At 33.5% G+C, this 18,172-nt stretch overlaps 1 protein-coding gene across 1 annotated transcript in view; it reads left to right on the forward strand.

Annotated features, from left to right (window-relative positions):
• The window catches only part of PKHD1L1 (PKHD1 like 1), a 167,411-nt gene that overhangs the window by 115,903 nt on the left and 33,336 nt on the right, over positions 1-18,172 (forward strand). Inside the window, exons 54-59 of the mRNA XM_051970994.1 lie at positions 2,524-2,612; positions 4,430-4,581; positions 7,002-7,131; positions 9,478-9,596; positions 11,112-11,241; positions 13,838-14,011. Of these exons, the coding sequence (XP_051826954.1) occupies positions 2,524-2,612; positions 4,430-4,581; positions 7,002-7,131; positions 9,478-9,596; positions 11,112-11,241; positions 13,838-14,011 (794 nt within the window). The remainder of the gene's footprint in view (positions 1-2,523; positions 2,613-4,429; positions 4,582-7,001; positions 7,132-9,477; positions 9,597-11,111; positions 11,242-13,837; positions 14,012-18,172) is intronic.

Raw genomic sequence — 18,172 nt, forward strand, 5'->3', positions numbered from 1 at the left:
CAGGCTCTCATGTCCAAAGGACATGCTCTTTCTACTGTACCATCTTGCCTCATTAAGACATGGTAAGATTATGCAGACATTTAAATGTTAAATAGAGTTTATATTTTATCCTAGAGGCTAATAGACAGTCTTCAGAGTACACTGCATAGATGGATGTGGTTTCTAAAGATTATGCACATAAAAAGAAGGAAATACCTATATTTCATTGCACTTTATATTTGGTCTGCCTTGCACTATTTCTGTCTGTATTTACTTAATGTATATTTGAGAGATTTGAGAGATGATAAATGATACAGTAGATTCAGCACTAGACCTTTCATAAGAAAGGAAGATTTGAATCAAATCCAGCTTCAGAAGCTTATTAGTTGTGTGATCTTGTCAAAGTCACTTAACTTCTTTTGGTCTCAGTTTCCTTATCTGTAAGATGAAGACAGAACAGCAACTGTGTCTCAGCATTGCTATGAGGATAAAATGAGATATTTGTGAAGTACTCAGTTAAATGTCATGAGCCCTTTCCTGTTCTCCTCCAATGTTCATGCCCCTACACATAAACTATCTTATATTTACTTCTTATATAATTAGATTGCATATGCATATACAATTATATGTTGTCTCCCCTGTCAAAATGCAAATCCTTTGATGGCAAGAAATGTTTCATTTTTGTCTTTGTATTGCAGCACTTGTAAGAATACTTATTATAGAAGACATTTAATGATTTTTTTAAACCAATTTATTAGTAACCTGTTGGAATCTTTACAAACTGCTAACTCATTAGAGTTGATAGATTATTGATCTAATCTTACAAAGAGATGTTTTGGGCCAGAACCTGAAACAAGGTAGTAAGTAGATCTAATTGATACAATGCTTGTGTTCACCCCTTTACTCATTGGAGTTCACATGTTTGGGAGATTTCAGGGTTTAGTGTGAGATATCTGAATTCACACCTCCCTTGAAGCTCTTAGGGCCAGAGAACACTATGGGAGAAAATCCACAATCCCTCTCTCTCGTACGCCACAATTCCTTTCTCTCATATATAAGAAACAGACAGAGGCTCTCGGAGAGAGTTCAGCTGAAGATTGAGAAGGGAGCATCAGTTCAGTTGAGGAGAAGCACTCTCTCAAAGGCAAGACAGATTCACCTTGGTGCTGGCTCTGGAGGCTGAAGAAAGCAGAGGCAGAAGCAAAGGACAAAGCTGCAAGGAGAGAGAGAGGCCTCTAAGAAAAGCTAACTGGGTTATATTGGAGATTGAGAGCCAGAAGCCTCTCTCCGAGGGAAGAGAGATCCATTCCATTTTCCACTTGGCTGGCTGGAGGACTGAAGGACAAACCTTTGGATTTGGAGACATTCGGAGGGAGCTCTTGGAACCAAGCAGAGAGATAGGCCTCTAAGCTAACTGGGCTATATTGGAGACCATAAAAGATCTGAACTTTTATCACCTGGCTGCATTTGGGGTAATTATTGATCTGAACTGCAACTAAGGCTGCCTCCAGAAAACCTCCCCTGAGAAACCTGCTTTCTCCCAGAGAGAACCATCATTTATATTATATATTAAAGAAGAAAATCACCACAGTGACCTATAACAGTGGATAAAGTGCAAAGATTGAAGGGAGGGAGAGAGAGAGCCAGAGCCAGAGAGAGCCAGAGCGAGATGGAGGGAGGGGCATAAAGAGAGAAAAAGAGAGAGGAAGAAAGAGAGAGAGAGAGAGAGAGAGAGAGAGGAGAGAGAGAGAGAGAGAGAGAGAGAGAGAGAGAGAGAGAGAAAGAGAGAGAGAAGGGAGAAAGGGAAAGAGAGAGGGAAGAAAGAAACATTGAGGTGATTAGACTTCACAGACAGTAGGTTGTTCTAGAGTAAGTCAGCACCAGTTAATGATGGAAGTTACCAGAGACATTAGTAGAGGTATGATTTTGAAATCCAGAAATTCAGGTACAGGGAATGAATTCAGGCAGTCTTGGGCTACCTCACAAAATAGAGACTCCAGGAGGAGAGGAAATAAATTGTAGAGTTATATATGTATATGTATGTGTGTATGTATGTATATATATATAATTTTTCATACAGAAAATTTTATTCCATCTTTAGTATCTTTACAGTCTTTAGTATCAAAGTCATTAAATATTTATGAATGTATTCAATTTGCATTTTTCCCTACTAAAACAGTACTTTGAAAATATTAAATAGGGTAATATGTTTAGCAAATATTTCCCATAACCTCTGAACACAAACCCCATTATCCCTGTTCTAATGAAATATGAGTCAGTTGTATAATATGAAGAGAATAAAAATCCTAATTTTGAACATATTATTTTATTCACTGTAAATGTCACTGTAAAAATCATCTTTCTCATGATACTGTAAACTCACATAAAAACAAATGAACAATTTCTTAGCTGAAATGGACAATCTTTTATCCCAAACATCTTGTATGAGTGCCCTACAACTTAGGGACAGTTATTCTACAATTTTTTTGGCAATGTTGGTGGTAACAGTGAGAATGGGAATAAATTGATTTTTTCCTCTTCCAGCTTATGGTCTAATGATTCTTTTTGGCAATCATCACCAGAAAATAATTATAGTATCCCTCAAGAAGGAGCAAATGTGGTGATTCCTGAAGGTAAGCATATAAACTGATTATCCCTATGCTTATGCTACATTCAGAAGACTCAGGGCAGAGGTGGATATTTTTGTTCTTTTTGTTTGTTCTTTGCTCTCAAAGAAGACCATGACATCAAGGAGGTGATGCCATGGACATTGCAAGTGAGTTAGATTTAAGTAAGGGAGGACTATGTAAGGTTACTTGCGTTACTTTCTCCTCAAGAGCCACCTGGGTCCCATGGACAAATATAGATCAGAATGGCTGGAGACAGCCTTGGATGCAATGAGAGACCTTGGCTTTTTTAATCTAAGGTCTTCAACAGGTTTTAGTTTGACTGAGGCCACACTTATTCAGGATATGAGAGAATAAGCCTCCCTTTACCATTGGAAGCTGGAGCTCTGACACTGTGTTAGACTAATGAAACACAAAAGCACTAATCCTAGAAGCTGTTAGGAGATAGAAGAAAGGGACACTAGCTGGGACCAGAAAGCAAATAAGAGCAAAATATCTGTCTAGGTGTGCTACACTCGTGCTTTATCTCTTCTCCATACCACTTCACTTTTTTATTTTCCTTATGTTTTTTCTCTTCTTATGGAGAAAGTTTGGTACTTTCTCTTGTCCCTCTGATTTTGTCATCAAATGCTAGATAGATAAGAATAACCAAAGAGATAGTTTTGGCCATTTATAGATAGTCTATGAACATTTATAAATTGATTATTCTTTATTTTATTCAAAATTTGTTTTGTCTTCTTTCCCTCAAGCACTAATGAAATAATTTTGAAAAATCCAGTGTGCCTTGGAAACACAAAATGGAAGGAAAGAGGCATTGCTAATACTATGTAGGGACTTCTAGTAGTGGTGAAGAAAATGAAGAATTTTGATTTAATTTAATATATTAAGTATGTACATTATGTGCAAGCCACTCTATTACACGGTGAGGACAGAAATTCCTGCCCTCAAAAAGCTTATTTTTCATTGGGAAGAATAGACATATACCTATAAATAAATACATTGAGGGAATAGAAAAAAATTGAGGAAATCAGAGAAGGTTTCATTTAGAAGGTAGATCTTTAAAAGAAGTAAAAGATTATAAGAAGTTGAAAGTAAAGATGGAAAACTTTCTAGACATGAGAGACAACCTGTTTGGAAGCACAGGAACTTAAGATGAAATACTAAAGCCAAGGGACTTAGAGTCTAGTTTTGCAGGAACATATAGTTTATGAAAGGAGAATTATGAACTAAATCTAAAAAAGTAAGTTGGAACAATATTGTAGAGGACTTTAATTTCTGGGCTGAGGATGATTTTCTATTTTATTCTAGAAACAACAGGAAGCCATCAGAGTTTTTTTTTTTTAGCAAGTTAATACTATAGAAAAATTAAATATATACCTATGTGAAGAGAAGAATGTGTGAAAGCAGATTTATACCAATAAAGCTATTGCAATAACTAATCCAGATGGCAAGTAATGGAAGTATAAGTTAGAATGGTGGCTATTGTAATTTAGAAGAAAAGAATGAATGCGGAAAAAGTTGTAAGATCAGAATTGAAAATATTTGGGAATTGATTGGATATGGGAAATAAGAAAGAAACTGTAAACTTGGATAACCCAAAATATCATAGTATCGTCAATAGAAACAGGAAGTTTAGAAGAAGATAATGATTCTATTTGGGATTCAGGGAAAGAGGATAGCCTAATATTTGGAATTTGACTGGGAATAAAGTTGGAAGCCTGAGTTAATTGATAAGGTTTTATAGCATGAATATATACATTGATGTGGAAGGTAGTCTGCAAATTATATTATTTGCATGCTGAAATGAAAGTATTTTTTTCTAGGTACATGGATGGTAGTAGATGTAGATATTCCATCACTGGAAAGGCTTATTATTTTGGGAGTCCTAGAGCTAGAAGATCATAAAAATAATGTAAGCACTGGAAAACCTATCTACAGAAAAGTTGTATTGAATGCTACCTACATATCAGTGCAGGTAAGAATGAGGAGGGGATTTTAGAAATATGATTCCTTATCAATTATGGCACATTGTATTATATTCTATACAAATATAGTTTTGAAATACTCTCTTCAACAACCACTTCTCAAGTTCCTACAACTTACAAGGTTCCATATGAGGTAATGAATTTACAAATAAAATAAAGAATATTCACAGCTCTCAAAATGTTTAAATACTAACTGATAAATATCAGTCAACAAATAGGTAATTATTAAGTGCCAACTAGGTGTTGAGGATATAGATACAAAGAATAAAACAGGACATATTTTCAATGAGCTTGAATTTTAAAAGGAACACATAAGTATGTATGTAAATACATATAGCATTGATAAAAATAGGTAAATACACATGTATACACATATCATATATATGTATATATATGCATACACATATATATTATATATATATATATGTATGTGTATATATAAGTTGAGTATAAGGGTAGTTTAGGAAGGAGGATGGTTGCAGTTAGAGGGATTAGAAAAGGCTTTATGTAGACAATCATGCCTGAACTATAAATCATAGAAAAAAAAGGGGGGGGCTCTGTAAGGTGGAGGCAAGGACGAAATATGTTCTAGACATGAAGGACAAAAAGCACAAAAACACAGAAATAGGGAATGGAATCCTGAAAGGCCAGTTTTACTGAGTCATAGTGTAAGAAAAGAAGAGCAATGAGGCCAGAAGATAATAATAAAGAAGATATACTTTTATGATTCAAAAACCCAAATCAGTTTTAGGTTAGGGTTAGATGAGAACTTCCTACTTTTCTATTGTACCATTACCCTGGTTCCTTAGGTTGAGCTTTCCTTGGGAGTGGCTGTCATGTTAGTATTAAGTGTAAACTATGATTGCCCTATTATCTGGACCTTTTTGGTTTGAGTTCAAGTTTTATGTAGATTATTCACATGAATGATTAGGTAAGATGGGACTAAATCCTGAAATAGGCTTGGTGAGATCCTGAACAGTTAAGGACTTCCTTTGTGTCATTAATTAGTAAGCATAGAGTTAATGATAGAAGTGCATTAAAGGTGAAAGTCTGATAAAAATACTTCAGCAATTTGTGCCATCTTCCTCATACATCTAGTTCTTGAACTTGTAATATTTTCTTTCTTCTGTCAATCACCAGTTATTTCCCATTAAAGGGAATTGAACTCATACAACTTTAAGCGTTGCACAACAAAATTATATCTTAACTCCTCCATGACAGAACCTAGAATTGAGAAAATATTATTGGATGAACTTGTTAATGTGAAAAGAAAAATATGCAAGTTGAAACTTATTGCCATATGTTTCATTTGGATGAAAGGAACAACTTTCAGTTATAAAAGAGACTAAATGATCTGTGAGGTCTCTTCCACCTCTAAGTTTCTATGATTTTATATGGAGTCTTTTGAGAATATAGCATTCACTTAAAAGATGATATATAAGGATAATATACAACTTCACAAATTTTACAAATAATTCTTTGGGTTAAGTTTATGCACTATAGGTAGAATTTTCAGTGGACAAAATAGTTGCCTGGCTGAAGAGCAGTCTTTGATTGAGCCCTCCTTTATTTTGCCAAGGTATAGGAAACAGAGACATAGAGAGAGAGAAAAAGAGAGAAAGAGTGAAAGCTTGAGACAGAAAAACAGAGAACACAGAAAGAAAAAGATACAGAAACACATAGAGAGACAGAGAAACAGAGACACATAGAGAGACGCAGAGACAAAGAAGAGGAATCCTGAAGGACTCTTCAAAATTCAGAGAAATACCTTTAGAGTCAGAGAGTCTGGATTCAAATTCTGCCTCTATCACTTACTATTTTGTGATTTGGGGCAAGTTATTTAACTTCTCTAGATCTCAGTTTCCTCACATCTAGAATAAGGGGGTTGGATGTGGTGGACTCTTAAGGACTGCTCCAATTTTCCATCCCTTATACCTCATAGCAGCCTGTTCATTCTCCTTACCAATTAAGCCAATCTGACCAGAATTTCATGTGATTAGTAAATTAAATTGATTGAGTCCACCAGATGTCTCTGGATGAATACCAACCATATAAAATAATTCAGTAATTTTAAGTGGGGATAGAAATGTTAATTGTTACTTAATATATTGTTATTGTGTTGGTGGTTTTAATAAGGATTTTTTTTAGTGTAACAGACAGCTTCCAAAACTTACTTTTTAAAAATACTGGCTTTATGACCATGCTACATAAATCATTTAACTTCTTGGTGTATTCTGGCAATATTCTTAGACTACAAATTGCAAAATGTAATGATCTGGATTGATAGAGAATTGCTGAGAATTTCCTATATTTATAATTTCCTATATTAATAAAACCATAGTCAGACTTCTCCCCCCAAACAAAGTTCCTGCAAATTGTAAAATTTTAATAATTTTTTGATTCATGACAGGGTGGTAGATTAATTGGAGGTTGGGAAGATAATCCCTTTAAAGGAGAATTACAGATTATATTGAGAGGAAGTCATTCTACTCCAGAATGGTCTCTGCCAAATGGACCAAATCAAGGGTCAAAGGTCTTAGGTATGTACCTCCAGATACTAAAATAATTTGGATTTTTGTTTTGAAGATTCATGGTTCTGTTTTATTGACTTGTTTCTTGTTTCTATTGACTGGATAAATTAGACAAGTTACCAGGACATTTAGACTTAAGGAATATGGCTTTACAGATTCACAAAACAAAACACAGAACAGAGTTATAAGCAAACTTAATAGTCACCTAATACAACTAAGACATGAAAGGAATTCTTGTTACAATGTACTGGACAAGTGTTCACTTAGCTAAAAAAGTGTACACACACATATTTTTTTTTTGTAACAGCCTAGCTGTTAAACACTTATCAGCATATTCCTGTATTGTTCTATAAACACTACTTGAGTTCAACATGAGTGCAATAGAAGGCTGAGGGAATGAAATCATTACCAGATTGGAGGCCTGGTGACTGGAGGCTAATAATGATGACTATGATAATAACTGGCACTTATATAGTGCTTTAAGGTTTGCAAAATGTTTTATATCATTATCTCATTTAAGACTTCCAATAGACTTGGTCAATTTATATGCAAAAAAAAATATGTGTGTGTGTGTGTACATATGTATACATACATTGTTAAATTTAAACTGCATTATTAACATTTAAGTCTAAATAATCAAAAGAAAAATAAATCAAGGCCTAATTTATTACTGCTAATTTCTGTGATGTAAATGTTCACCATAAGAATTTAGCAATCAACCTAGAAGAACTAATTAGAATTGTTCTACTGTTCCACTGGTTAGAGTCTGATTTTTGATACATGACTGTGGCACTGGGCAAGTCTCTAAACTTCTCTGTGTTGTAGACAAGTTTATAAATTGTAGAGAAGATATTGAATTGCATTGCAGAAGGGATTTCCTCACTTGGGAGTTCCCTATATCAATGAAATCACAGTCTCCCTGAGACTTACATGAACTGATGCTAAGTGAAATGAGCAGAACCAGGAGATCATTATATACTTCAACAACGATACTGTATGAAGATGTATTCTGATGGAAGTGGATTTCTTTGACAAAGAGATCTAACTCAGTTTCAATTGATCAATGATGGACAGAAGCAGCTACACCCAAAGAAAGAACACTGGGAAATGAATGTAAACTGTTTTCATTTTTGTTTTTCTTCCCGGGTTATTTTTACCTTCTGAATCCAATTCTCCCTGTGCAACAAGAGAGTTGTTTGGTTCTGCACACATATATTGTATGTAGGATATACTGCAACATATTTAACATATATAGGACTGCTTGCCATCTAGGAGAGGAGTGGAGGGAGGGAGGGGAAAAATCAGAACAGAAGTGAGTGCAAGGGATAATGTTGTAAAAAATTACCTTGGCATGAGTTCTGTCAATAAAAAGTTATTATAAAATAAAAAATTAAAAAAAAAAAGAAATCCCAGTCTCCCTAAGAACCATTAGCCATCAATAATTCTTCCACTTATATAAGTAGACTGGTCTGTTCTTACTTTATCTGGTTCTGATTTTCTCTGTTGTCTATACAGTCAGTCACCTAATTACGATGCTCATCTTATGTGCATCATTTATAAATGATTAGTCTTCTTGGGGATGCTCACTCCAGACACTTTTCTCTTTCTCTCTTTCTCTTTCCTCTGCCACTGCTTTGGATTCTCTTCCTTTTTTTTTTTTTTTTTTTTTTGCTCTTTCACCTTCACTGTCATCTAAAATAATCTCTTCCCCTGTCCTCACCCTGTTTCTATTCCTTACCTTGGTCTTGGTTGGCATCTCTAGTAGCAGAACTGAAGAGGATGAGATCATGATGAACTCAAGCAGCTGCTCTTCTCAATACCACATATACACATGCACATAAGCAAAGTGCAATGGTGGGGTGGGAAGTGGCTATAAAGAGATAATCTATTATAGTTACACTTTGCTATCTACTTAATGTTAAGGCATATTTTAAAGGTAAATCTTGATTCTAGTAAATGATTACCTTGTGAGAGAAAGAATTCTAAGTATTCTGAAACCATCTTAAAACATGGAGGTAGTGACAGCAGCTAGGTTTGGTACAGATGTCCCTAGTATAAATAAACTTTAAAATGTCTCTCCTTTTAGTTCTGCCATTAAGAATCCAGGAAAACTCTAGCAGGAGGTACCAGGGTCAGAACAAGTCAATCAATGAGCACTATTTATCAGGTATTTATAAAGATCTAACTATGTAGCACAGTTGCACAAATGAAGGAAGCATTCTTGATGATACAGTTGCCTTCTCATGTAGCCTATAAGTAACCAACTCCAATGTTCTCTTTCCAATCTGAAAGTTTAAGTATCTTAATGAAAAAGATCACATAATCTTTTGTTCTATGTGTATTTCATTCTCCCAGGAATATTTGGTGAATTGGATCTTCATGGAATCACACGTACAGTATATAAAACAAAGCTCTCAGAAACAACCCTGGCAGGTTCCAGAGTCATATCATTGATGGATGATGTTGATTGGGAGGTATAAACAATATTTGATCATAGAAACAAAGACGCACATTTGTAAAAATTGCTTCTTCCTTCCATGATCAATTTTCTTTACAATAGGAAAAATTTGTATGTACAATTATTAAGCTAAAAAAGACTGATCCTCATAGAACTGTTTGACTTTCTAGTTTTCATTCCCAAGTTATCTTAGAGAATGGAATGACTGTCAAAGTCATTTCTTGTTCATTTTACCTAAATGAAAGCATGTAGATTTTCTAGAATGAATAATTGCTACATTAAAATGTTCTGCTATAAATGGTTTATAGATTCAATGTAAAATTGAAAAGGCCAGACACTCAAATTTTGCTTCTAACCTGTTATTTCTCTTAAGCCATTTTTTCACTTAACATTTCAAAACTTTAGGGAAAAGATAGACTAAGTTCAATTTTTTAATACTCTTGTCACGAGGGTTTTATGTTAAATATAATGAAGAAAAATCTCTACACCAATATTCATTTATATAACACTTGGAAACTTAACACCTAAAATCATAAAATACAGTCCATGTGATTCACTAATATTGCAGTTTAGTAGACCAAAAAAAAAACTGTCTCAGAGTCTCATGATAAGAATCAGAGCCACTGAAGGGCACCATTAGCAGCTATTAATAGCTATTGTTATTATTATTGTTATTATTACTTTAATAATAGTTCATTTTTGTATTGCAACTGCTATTTTCTATAATTGAAAATGCCCTGTGGGGAAAATTTAAAGAATATTTTTATACTAGATTTTTCTTTGTAACATTTTAGGTGCAATCAGCAATATGCTGACAAATAATACATGAATTATACACTTAAGTTTAATTTGCATTATTAACATTTTCCCATCACTTTCTTAATTCTAGACAATCAAGAAACCAAATCCTGATTTGTAAAGTTTACTGATTTTTGAAATGTAAATGCTCAAATTAAGAAATTTAACAAAAGACCTTTCTAAGTAGGTGAGAGTTGGTTCCCTCACACTCATGAAAAATCCTGCCCTCAAAAAGGGATGGATTAGATCACTTTCTAGATCCTTTATCAACTATAAGATCATTGTCCTTACCAACTTTGAATTCCCTTTAGGTCTAACAACTTTCAACAGGATAAATAATCATTGTGAAGGATAGTTCTTATCATTTAAGAAAATGTTGCTGAATCCCAATCTTAACCAGTTTTTAATATAAATTTTGACAAATGTATTTGTGTCTGTTTTATTAAATAATGTTATTATGGTACTATGATCTCTCAAACTGATGAAATGGGAGTTAGGGGAAAATCAGAGATGATTCAAAAGAACTAGTAAATCAAGTCAGGCTTTGTTACAATTAGATTCTTGAATTTCCTCTTTTATTCTATTGCTAAGCTGTGCTATTCACAGTAAGAACTAACTGATTATGTTATGATTTCCCTTATAATTTTGAAATTATGGTAACTCATTATGTACATGAAATTTTAAGCCTACTGCTTGCGGTTGATTCTTGAATTTTTGCCTTGAATTTTATAAGGTGGGAGAAGATATTGTGATAACAACCACAAGTTATGATTCCAGACAGACAGAAACCAGAAAGATTATCCAAATCCTGGCTGATCAAAGAAGTTTTATCCTAAATGATTCTCTTTCCTATACTCACATTGGTAAGAAGTTATTTTATAATAAAAATTATAACCAGAATGTTATTAAATATTCACATTTATAAGAGGAAGTGATATAATAGGATGAAAAGTTTATACAATAATAATATCTATGGCTATAAAAGCATTATTATTCAGTTGTGTCCAATTCTTCCATGATCTTATCTGACATTTTCTTGGCAAAGATTCTAGAGTAGTTTGCCATTTTCTTCTCCAGTTCATTTTACAAACTGAGGCAAACAGGACTTGCCCAGGGTAAATCTCTGAGGCCAAATTTAAACTCAGGAACATGAATCTTCCTCACTCTAGACCCAGCACTGTCTTCACTGTGCCACCTAGATGTCCGTAACAAAATTATTCACATTCCTACTGTTATAAATGAGGCAAGTAAGGCACAAAGATGTCAGGGTTTTTTATATGAGGTTACACAATAGTAAATAATTAAATCAAAATTTGAACTGAAACCTTCTGACCCAAGTAAAATGCTGTTTTAATGTTATGATAGTTTAAATCACTTGAAGCTATGCCTAAGGAATGAGGACAGAGGAATTAATTTAAGTACATTAGAAAAGTATTTCCTTAATTTTTTTTTGCCATATATTTTGATTTTTTAGATACAGGCTGAGCTTAGCCTGACTTTTTATCTCTCAAGATGGTAATTTTGAAGAAAAAAAAAATCAGAAGGACTTTGCTTAGAAATTGTCTTGTACTTTTTTTGATGATGGAACTAAGTCAAATCTTTCAAGAATGTGAGTTTATTAATCCCTATAAGATCATAATATCATAAATACAAAGGCATGCAGGTGAGCTTTTTGCCTAAGTGTTTTATCTGAGTTTTTATATTTATTTTGTAGACCTCCATGCCAATTCCAGGTCTCCCCTGCATGCTTCCTCCATCCAATTATATACCCACATTCATTTACAAGTATCCTTCTACATATTGTCTTTTCCCATTAGAGTGAATGATTCTTGATTGCAGGGGCAGCTTTAACTGTATCCCAAGTGCTTTTTGTCAATGTATGTAACAAAGCAAGCACCTAATAAGTATCCCATCTTATTGTCTTTCTTGCTATCTTTTGTCGTAGCCAATGTAACTGGATGCCCTAATCTGGTAACTTTTCATTTCTCCCTTATTTCTATCACATATTAAAGATTATAAAGGCAGTTTTCCAGAATCAATTCACAAACCATTTGCTAAGTGTTTATCATATGCCAGTGTGATGGGTTCCCCCATAGGGGAAAAATGACATACTATATAAATAATTATATTTTACCTAACTGGGGTAAGATAATTAAAGTATATATAAAAGAACCTTCTAGCTTAATCTATATCAATAATTCTTCTTTCTAGGCCTAGTCAAAAACCTTTTTCTAGAAGTCTATATACCACCCCATTTGGTTTTTTATTGTTCCGCCAAAAAATATTGTCTTTTGCTCTGGAACCTCCCTCCAGTTTGAAATAGGCCTATCTAAATAATTCTCAGCCAATCAAGAAGTTTGCTGGTTGTATGGAAGATTTGTGGGTAATACACATTCCTACAGAATCACCAACTATCTGATTTTCCTTTACAGTCCCTCTCCAAGACCACCCTTGAGCCAGAGGGAAAAAAAATTAAATACAAAATAGCTAAAAATGGTACTCCCATCAATGACAAATAGAATATAACCAATCTTCAAAAACAAACTTTGCTAGCAAACATATAACTTAAAATAAAATTAACCATGTTTTAGTACACTGAATATCAGAAATTAAATTGGGCGGTCAATAGATAACAAAAAATGAAGGAAATTGCATGTGGAAAAAGCATTGAACATAGAGTTTGAGGTCCTGGATTCAAATTAGGACTTTGCCACTACTAAGTGGCTCATTAATCTTGAACTCATCAGTGACGTTGGACTAGATAGTCTCTATTATTGCTTCAAGCTATAAAATTCTAGTTTTTAATGACCTCTATAATTCTGGATGCAATATAACTTAATCAGATTCACAATCGGGGCAAAAAGTCAGGCTTATTTAATTTAATTAATGTATTTTTTTTTTCAATTATGTGATTGGTGAAATCCTTTCCAAATCTCAAATTCTGTGATTTCATGATTCTGTGGATAATACACTATGCTATAAGATATGCTGTAAGGTATATGCCTCATATGGTATGAAGCAAGATAAGGTATTGACATTAAGCAAGCTGAAACAGTGTGTCATTTGAGCAAATCATTTAATCCTCCTCTATCAAAATGATAATAAGCTTCATCATTTACCACATTGCCATTTTTAATGAATAAATTGAGGTGATTACAAACTACCTCCAAGAATTAATAATAACTCTGAAATCATTGATTATATTCATAATATTGGAATAATTTTAAGATATATTTTTAGTTATGTTTCAATGTATAAACAAAAAATGTGACAGTCACAATATGCAGTATACCCACGTTTAAATATGTAATCAACATGGTTAAGTTTAAATTTACTTTACATTTATGCTGACATTTTGCAAATAGAAAGGTCTTCATCATGTTACTTCAGAAAGAAAACTGATTCATAAAATAGTTCTTTCTGAGTATAGATAATTGGATAAATAAATTTTTGTTGCAGCTGAAAGATATCAGATACGAAGCACAGGCCAGAATTACACATTGGCAGCTGATGTTGGTATATTGAGCAGGAATATTAAAATAATTGGTGAGGATTATCCAGGTCTGTTCAAGGAATCCTTTGGAGCAAGAGTGTTGGTCAGCTCATTCACTGAAAACGTGGTCACTTACAAAGGTATTGTTTACTTAATGCAAATTTGATTTGTTTTGTAAATAAGGGATGGAGGCTGTTTTTTTTTTTAATTTATACAATTATTTAACAAATACGATCAACTATGTACTATGCCAGATATTATGTTAAGCAATGGAAATATAAATACAAAGAAGCAAATAAGCCTTATCCACAATGAGCTTATATTTTAATTGGGTACCCAGAATGAGCTTATATTTTAATTGGAGAGACAGAAAGTATATATTAAAAACATATAAACAAATATAATTTATTAAACAAAAATATACAAAAGAGTTGAATACAAGGTGGTGTTGGAGGGAGGATACTAGCAACTGGAATAACTTCATTCTTGCAGAAAAGTGGTACTTATGCTGTACCTTAAAGGAAAAGAGGCAGAGGTAAGGATGATGTGCATTTCAATTGTGTGGGACAGCCATAGAGATTGGGTGGTGGGAAAGGGAAAGAGAGAGAGAGAGAGATCTCATGGATGAGGAACAAAGAGAAAGTCAATTTGGCTGGATGGCAGAGTAATGTAATTGTAGAGTAATGTCCAATGAAGCTAGAAAGGTAGGTTGGAGCCAGATTGTGCAGAGATTTAAAAACTAAATAAAAAAGTTTCTGTGTAATAGGAGACTGGTCAATGTGAGTCTAGTCCTGAGAACATGTGCTTTGCCTGATATAATCCTCCATGGGTATCGCCAGGATCCTCCACTGCATATGCCTCAAAGCAGGTTCACTCTACTTCCACCTGTAGAATTGTACTAAGTAGACTCCTGAGAACTGTCTTCTCATTGATCAATTTTTGCTACATATATCTCAACATAAAGCCAATAGGAATCAAATTAATTATAGCATTCAAATGTGGGTTTAATAATTTACTTTTGTTCTTTATAGAATCATGATTAAAAAAAAAAACATGAGAGATTGCATATTATATTTTAGGAATATGTATAGCAATAAAATTATGCATTTTTTTCATTTATCTGACAGACATTTATTGAGCTCTTACTAAGCACAAAACATCATGCTAAATGCCATAAGGGGATATAAATAAGAACAGGCTATAGACTTTAACAACTACAGCTTAGTAGGGTGATATAAAATATGTACCAATAACTCAAATTAAAAATATAGGTTCAAAGTTATATGATTCCTGAGAGGATGAAGAGCTTCCTTTCAGTGGTGGGATCAGGGAAAACTTCATGGAAAAGATAACATGTAAGTTGGGCCTTGGAAAGGTGGAAAAGAGCAGAGATGATAGGGAAGAACTTTCAAAATATAAAATAATAGCTTTAGCAAAAGCACAAAAATCAGGAAAATGAAGAGCAGGTAAATGGAGAGAATTAGAGTTTGATGGAAGCTCAAGATAGATAAGACAGATAAATAGCAGGAAATGAAGTTGGAAGAGCAGTTTTCCATATAATCAAACAGGGCTTTGAATTCCAGGTGAATGAATTCAGACAATTCTAGTTTTAGGGAGATTAATTTGACAACATTGGAAATTTTTAAATTTGAGATTTTGTGAGGTTCTAAGATTTGAGCACTGTGGAAGAAAGGAAGGAGCCTCAAGACAAGATCACTTAGGAGGCCAGCAAAAAAAAAAAAAAAAAACTGGATGAAAAGTAATGATAATCCAAAATAGATGTGTTAACAGTGAGAATGATGATAGGGGGTTATAGATATTCTGGGAGGAAAGAATCAACAGATCTATGATTATTTATGCCATATTATCTCCATACTATCAATAGCATCTGTTTTTGTGTCATGTGAAATTTTCATATGCATGTTTTCATGGTTAATGAGATTTTGAACAAGACATAGCTTAATTCTACATTATGTTCCTTTTTCAGATGATAGCACTGAATGAATACTCTTGAAAATACAATAGACAATAAGGTCATGTAACTATACCAACATTCAGGCCACATTCTTCCATCTTACCCACATAAATATTGGGGGAAATGATCAAAAACTTTACTGAGATTGGTGAATAATGAGTTAAAAAACAGGAAAAAATGGGGTTGTGAAACTATATCGACTCCATTTTAAAGATGTGTATCTTCTTCCAATGTTCTGCCATCTTGCTGTTCTCCACAACTTCCCCAAAAAACATTGACAATTACTCACCAATCACATCTATCAGTTTTTTTAGTACATTAGGATGTATTTTTATGAGTCTGCTCACTTGAACATATTCAAAAGGGCTAGATACAATCTTCTGACTTTTCTTGATCTTAGATTCTTTGACAGTTTTCTTATTCCTTATCAAGCTATGAAATAGAAGAAAAATAATAAAGTATCATATATTATTATCACACTATCATCATCAAACAACAATCTATCCTTTTCCTGTTTTTGGGTCAACCCCTCCTTTTAAACTGTTAATTACTTATCTGGCATCCTATGCACTCTTCTTTCATCTTTTCTCCATTTTTTCAATCTGAGTTTGGTAGTTTTATTGATTTATTTAGCTACCTTTTCAGCTTCCTTAGAATTCTGTGATTTTATTGTGTTTTTGACATAATATATAATGTTCATATAATACTCTGAGGTTTGCAAAGCACCTTATATACATAATTTCATTTGATCCTTACAACAAAATTGTATTATAGCAATTATTTGTATAATTATCTCCTTTTTACAGATGAGAAAACTGAGGTTTAGATAGGCTAAGTGTTATATGTTGATGATCACAGTGTCAGGATCAGCTTTTGAACCTAGGTTTTCCCAACTCCAAATCCAGCATGTGTTCAGAAGCAGTTGGGTAGTACACTGGATAGAATAGTGAACCTGAAGTTCCAGCCTCATATACTAAATAGCTGCCTAACCCTGGGTGATTCACTTTACCTATGCCTGCTCAGTTTTCTAATTCATAAAATAGGTATAATAATAGAACTTATTTCCTAGGTAGTTGAAAAGACAAAATCTAGGCCTTCCCATTCTAAGTCTAACATTGTTCTGCAATATCACACATTCAGAGTTTTGAGTCTTGGAATTTTTTTTTTCTCTGCAAAAAGCATGAAATCTTCATTCTTATATGTCTGTCTATGTTAAATCTTCCTGATTATGTTGTTACCACAACTTCAATATATCATTGATTTCTCTCAAGATTTCTATCACTGCCACTTCATCAATCAATTCTTTATTATTAATCAGAATTAATACCAGAGTAGCAATTTTCCTTATTTCTTCTTCTACCCTTAATGACAAATGAAATTGTAAGTAAGTTGCAGAATACAACTTTCAGCTTTAGGTGTGGATAGAGTATGTGTTGAGGATGCAGATACAACTTGGTCAGTCTCTATGGATACTTTTAGTCAAGTTGACAAGCACTTATTAATTGCTTGCTAAATGACAGACATTTTATTAAATGCTGGGAATATAAATACAAGAACAAAAGGATTTCTGCCCTCAAGGAATTTCTATTCTAATGAGGGAAAACAATACATGAAAGGAAGGTGGTTGGAGAAACGAAGGTATCCAATATAGGAAAATGATAGATATACATAGTTAAAATACCCCATCATTATCTTGCCTTAACCATTTTAAAATCAGTATTCAGAAAGCATTATCTTTAAATGCTACTAAGTGAGAATTGTAGTTTTTCTAATCTTCTTTCACAGTAAATTATTAAGGCATAAGAAATGAAAGTTCAGTTGCTCCAGAAAAAAATTGTCTTCACTTCTCATTCACATCTCACACACAAAAAGTTGTCTTTTAAGCCCTCAGTCAGAAAAGAAACATGTACTAAGAATAGACTCTGAGGGAATAGAAGCAATATGGGCTAAGAAACTGTCCCAATCCTACTAGGTAGATAACTCCTTATTCTTCTCAGACAGTATCAACTCTAATTGAAATCAGAAATTATGAAAAACCCTCAGGAATTGTTCAAGAATAGATCATGCTATCCAATCTATTTGGGGAGGATTAGGAAATGTTCAACCCTAGATTTAAAAAATCCATTTGATGAAGTTTCTTATTGGTCTTCTGGATATGATAAAGAGAATAGGCTATTAGGTTCAAAGGTTATAGGACCTCTGAGTTCATCCAGTTCAATCCCTTTATTCTACTAATGAGGCCCATAAAAATCATATGATCCCCCAAGATTACACAGGTAGTAAATAAAGGAGCTAGAATTTAAAACCAGGTTCTCTGATTCCAAAT

This window comes from Antechinus flavipes, chromosome 1 (assembly GCF_016432865.1).
Source record: "Antechinus flavipes isolate AdamAnt ecotype Samford, QLD, Australia chromosome 1, AdamAnt_v2, whole genome shotgun sequence".
NCBI classification, from domain to species: Eukaryota; Metazoa; Chordata; class Mammalia; order Dasyuromorphia; family Dasyuridae; genus Antechinus; species Antechinus flavipes.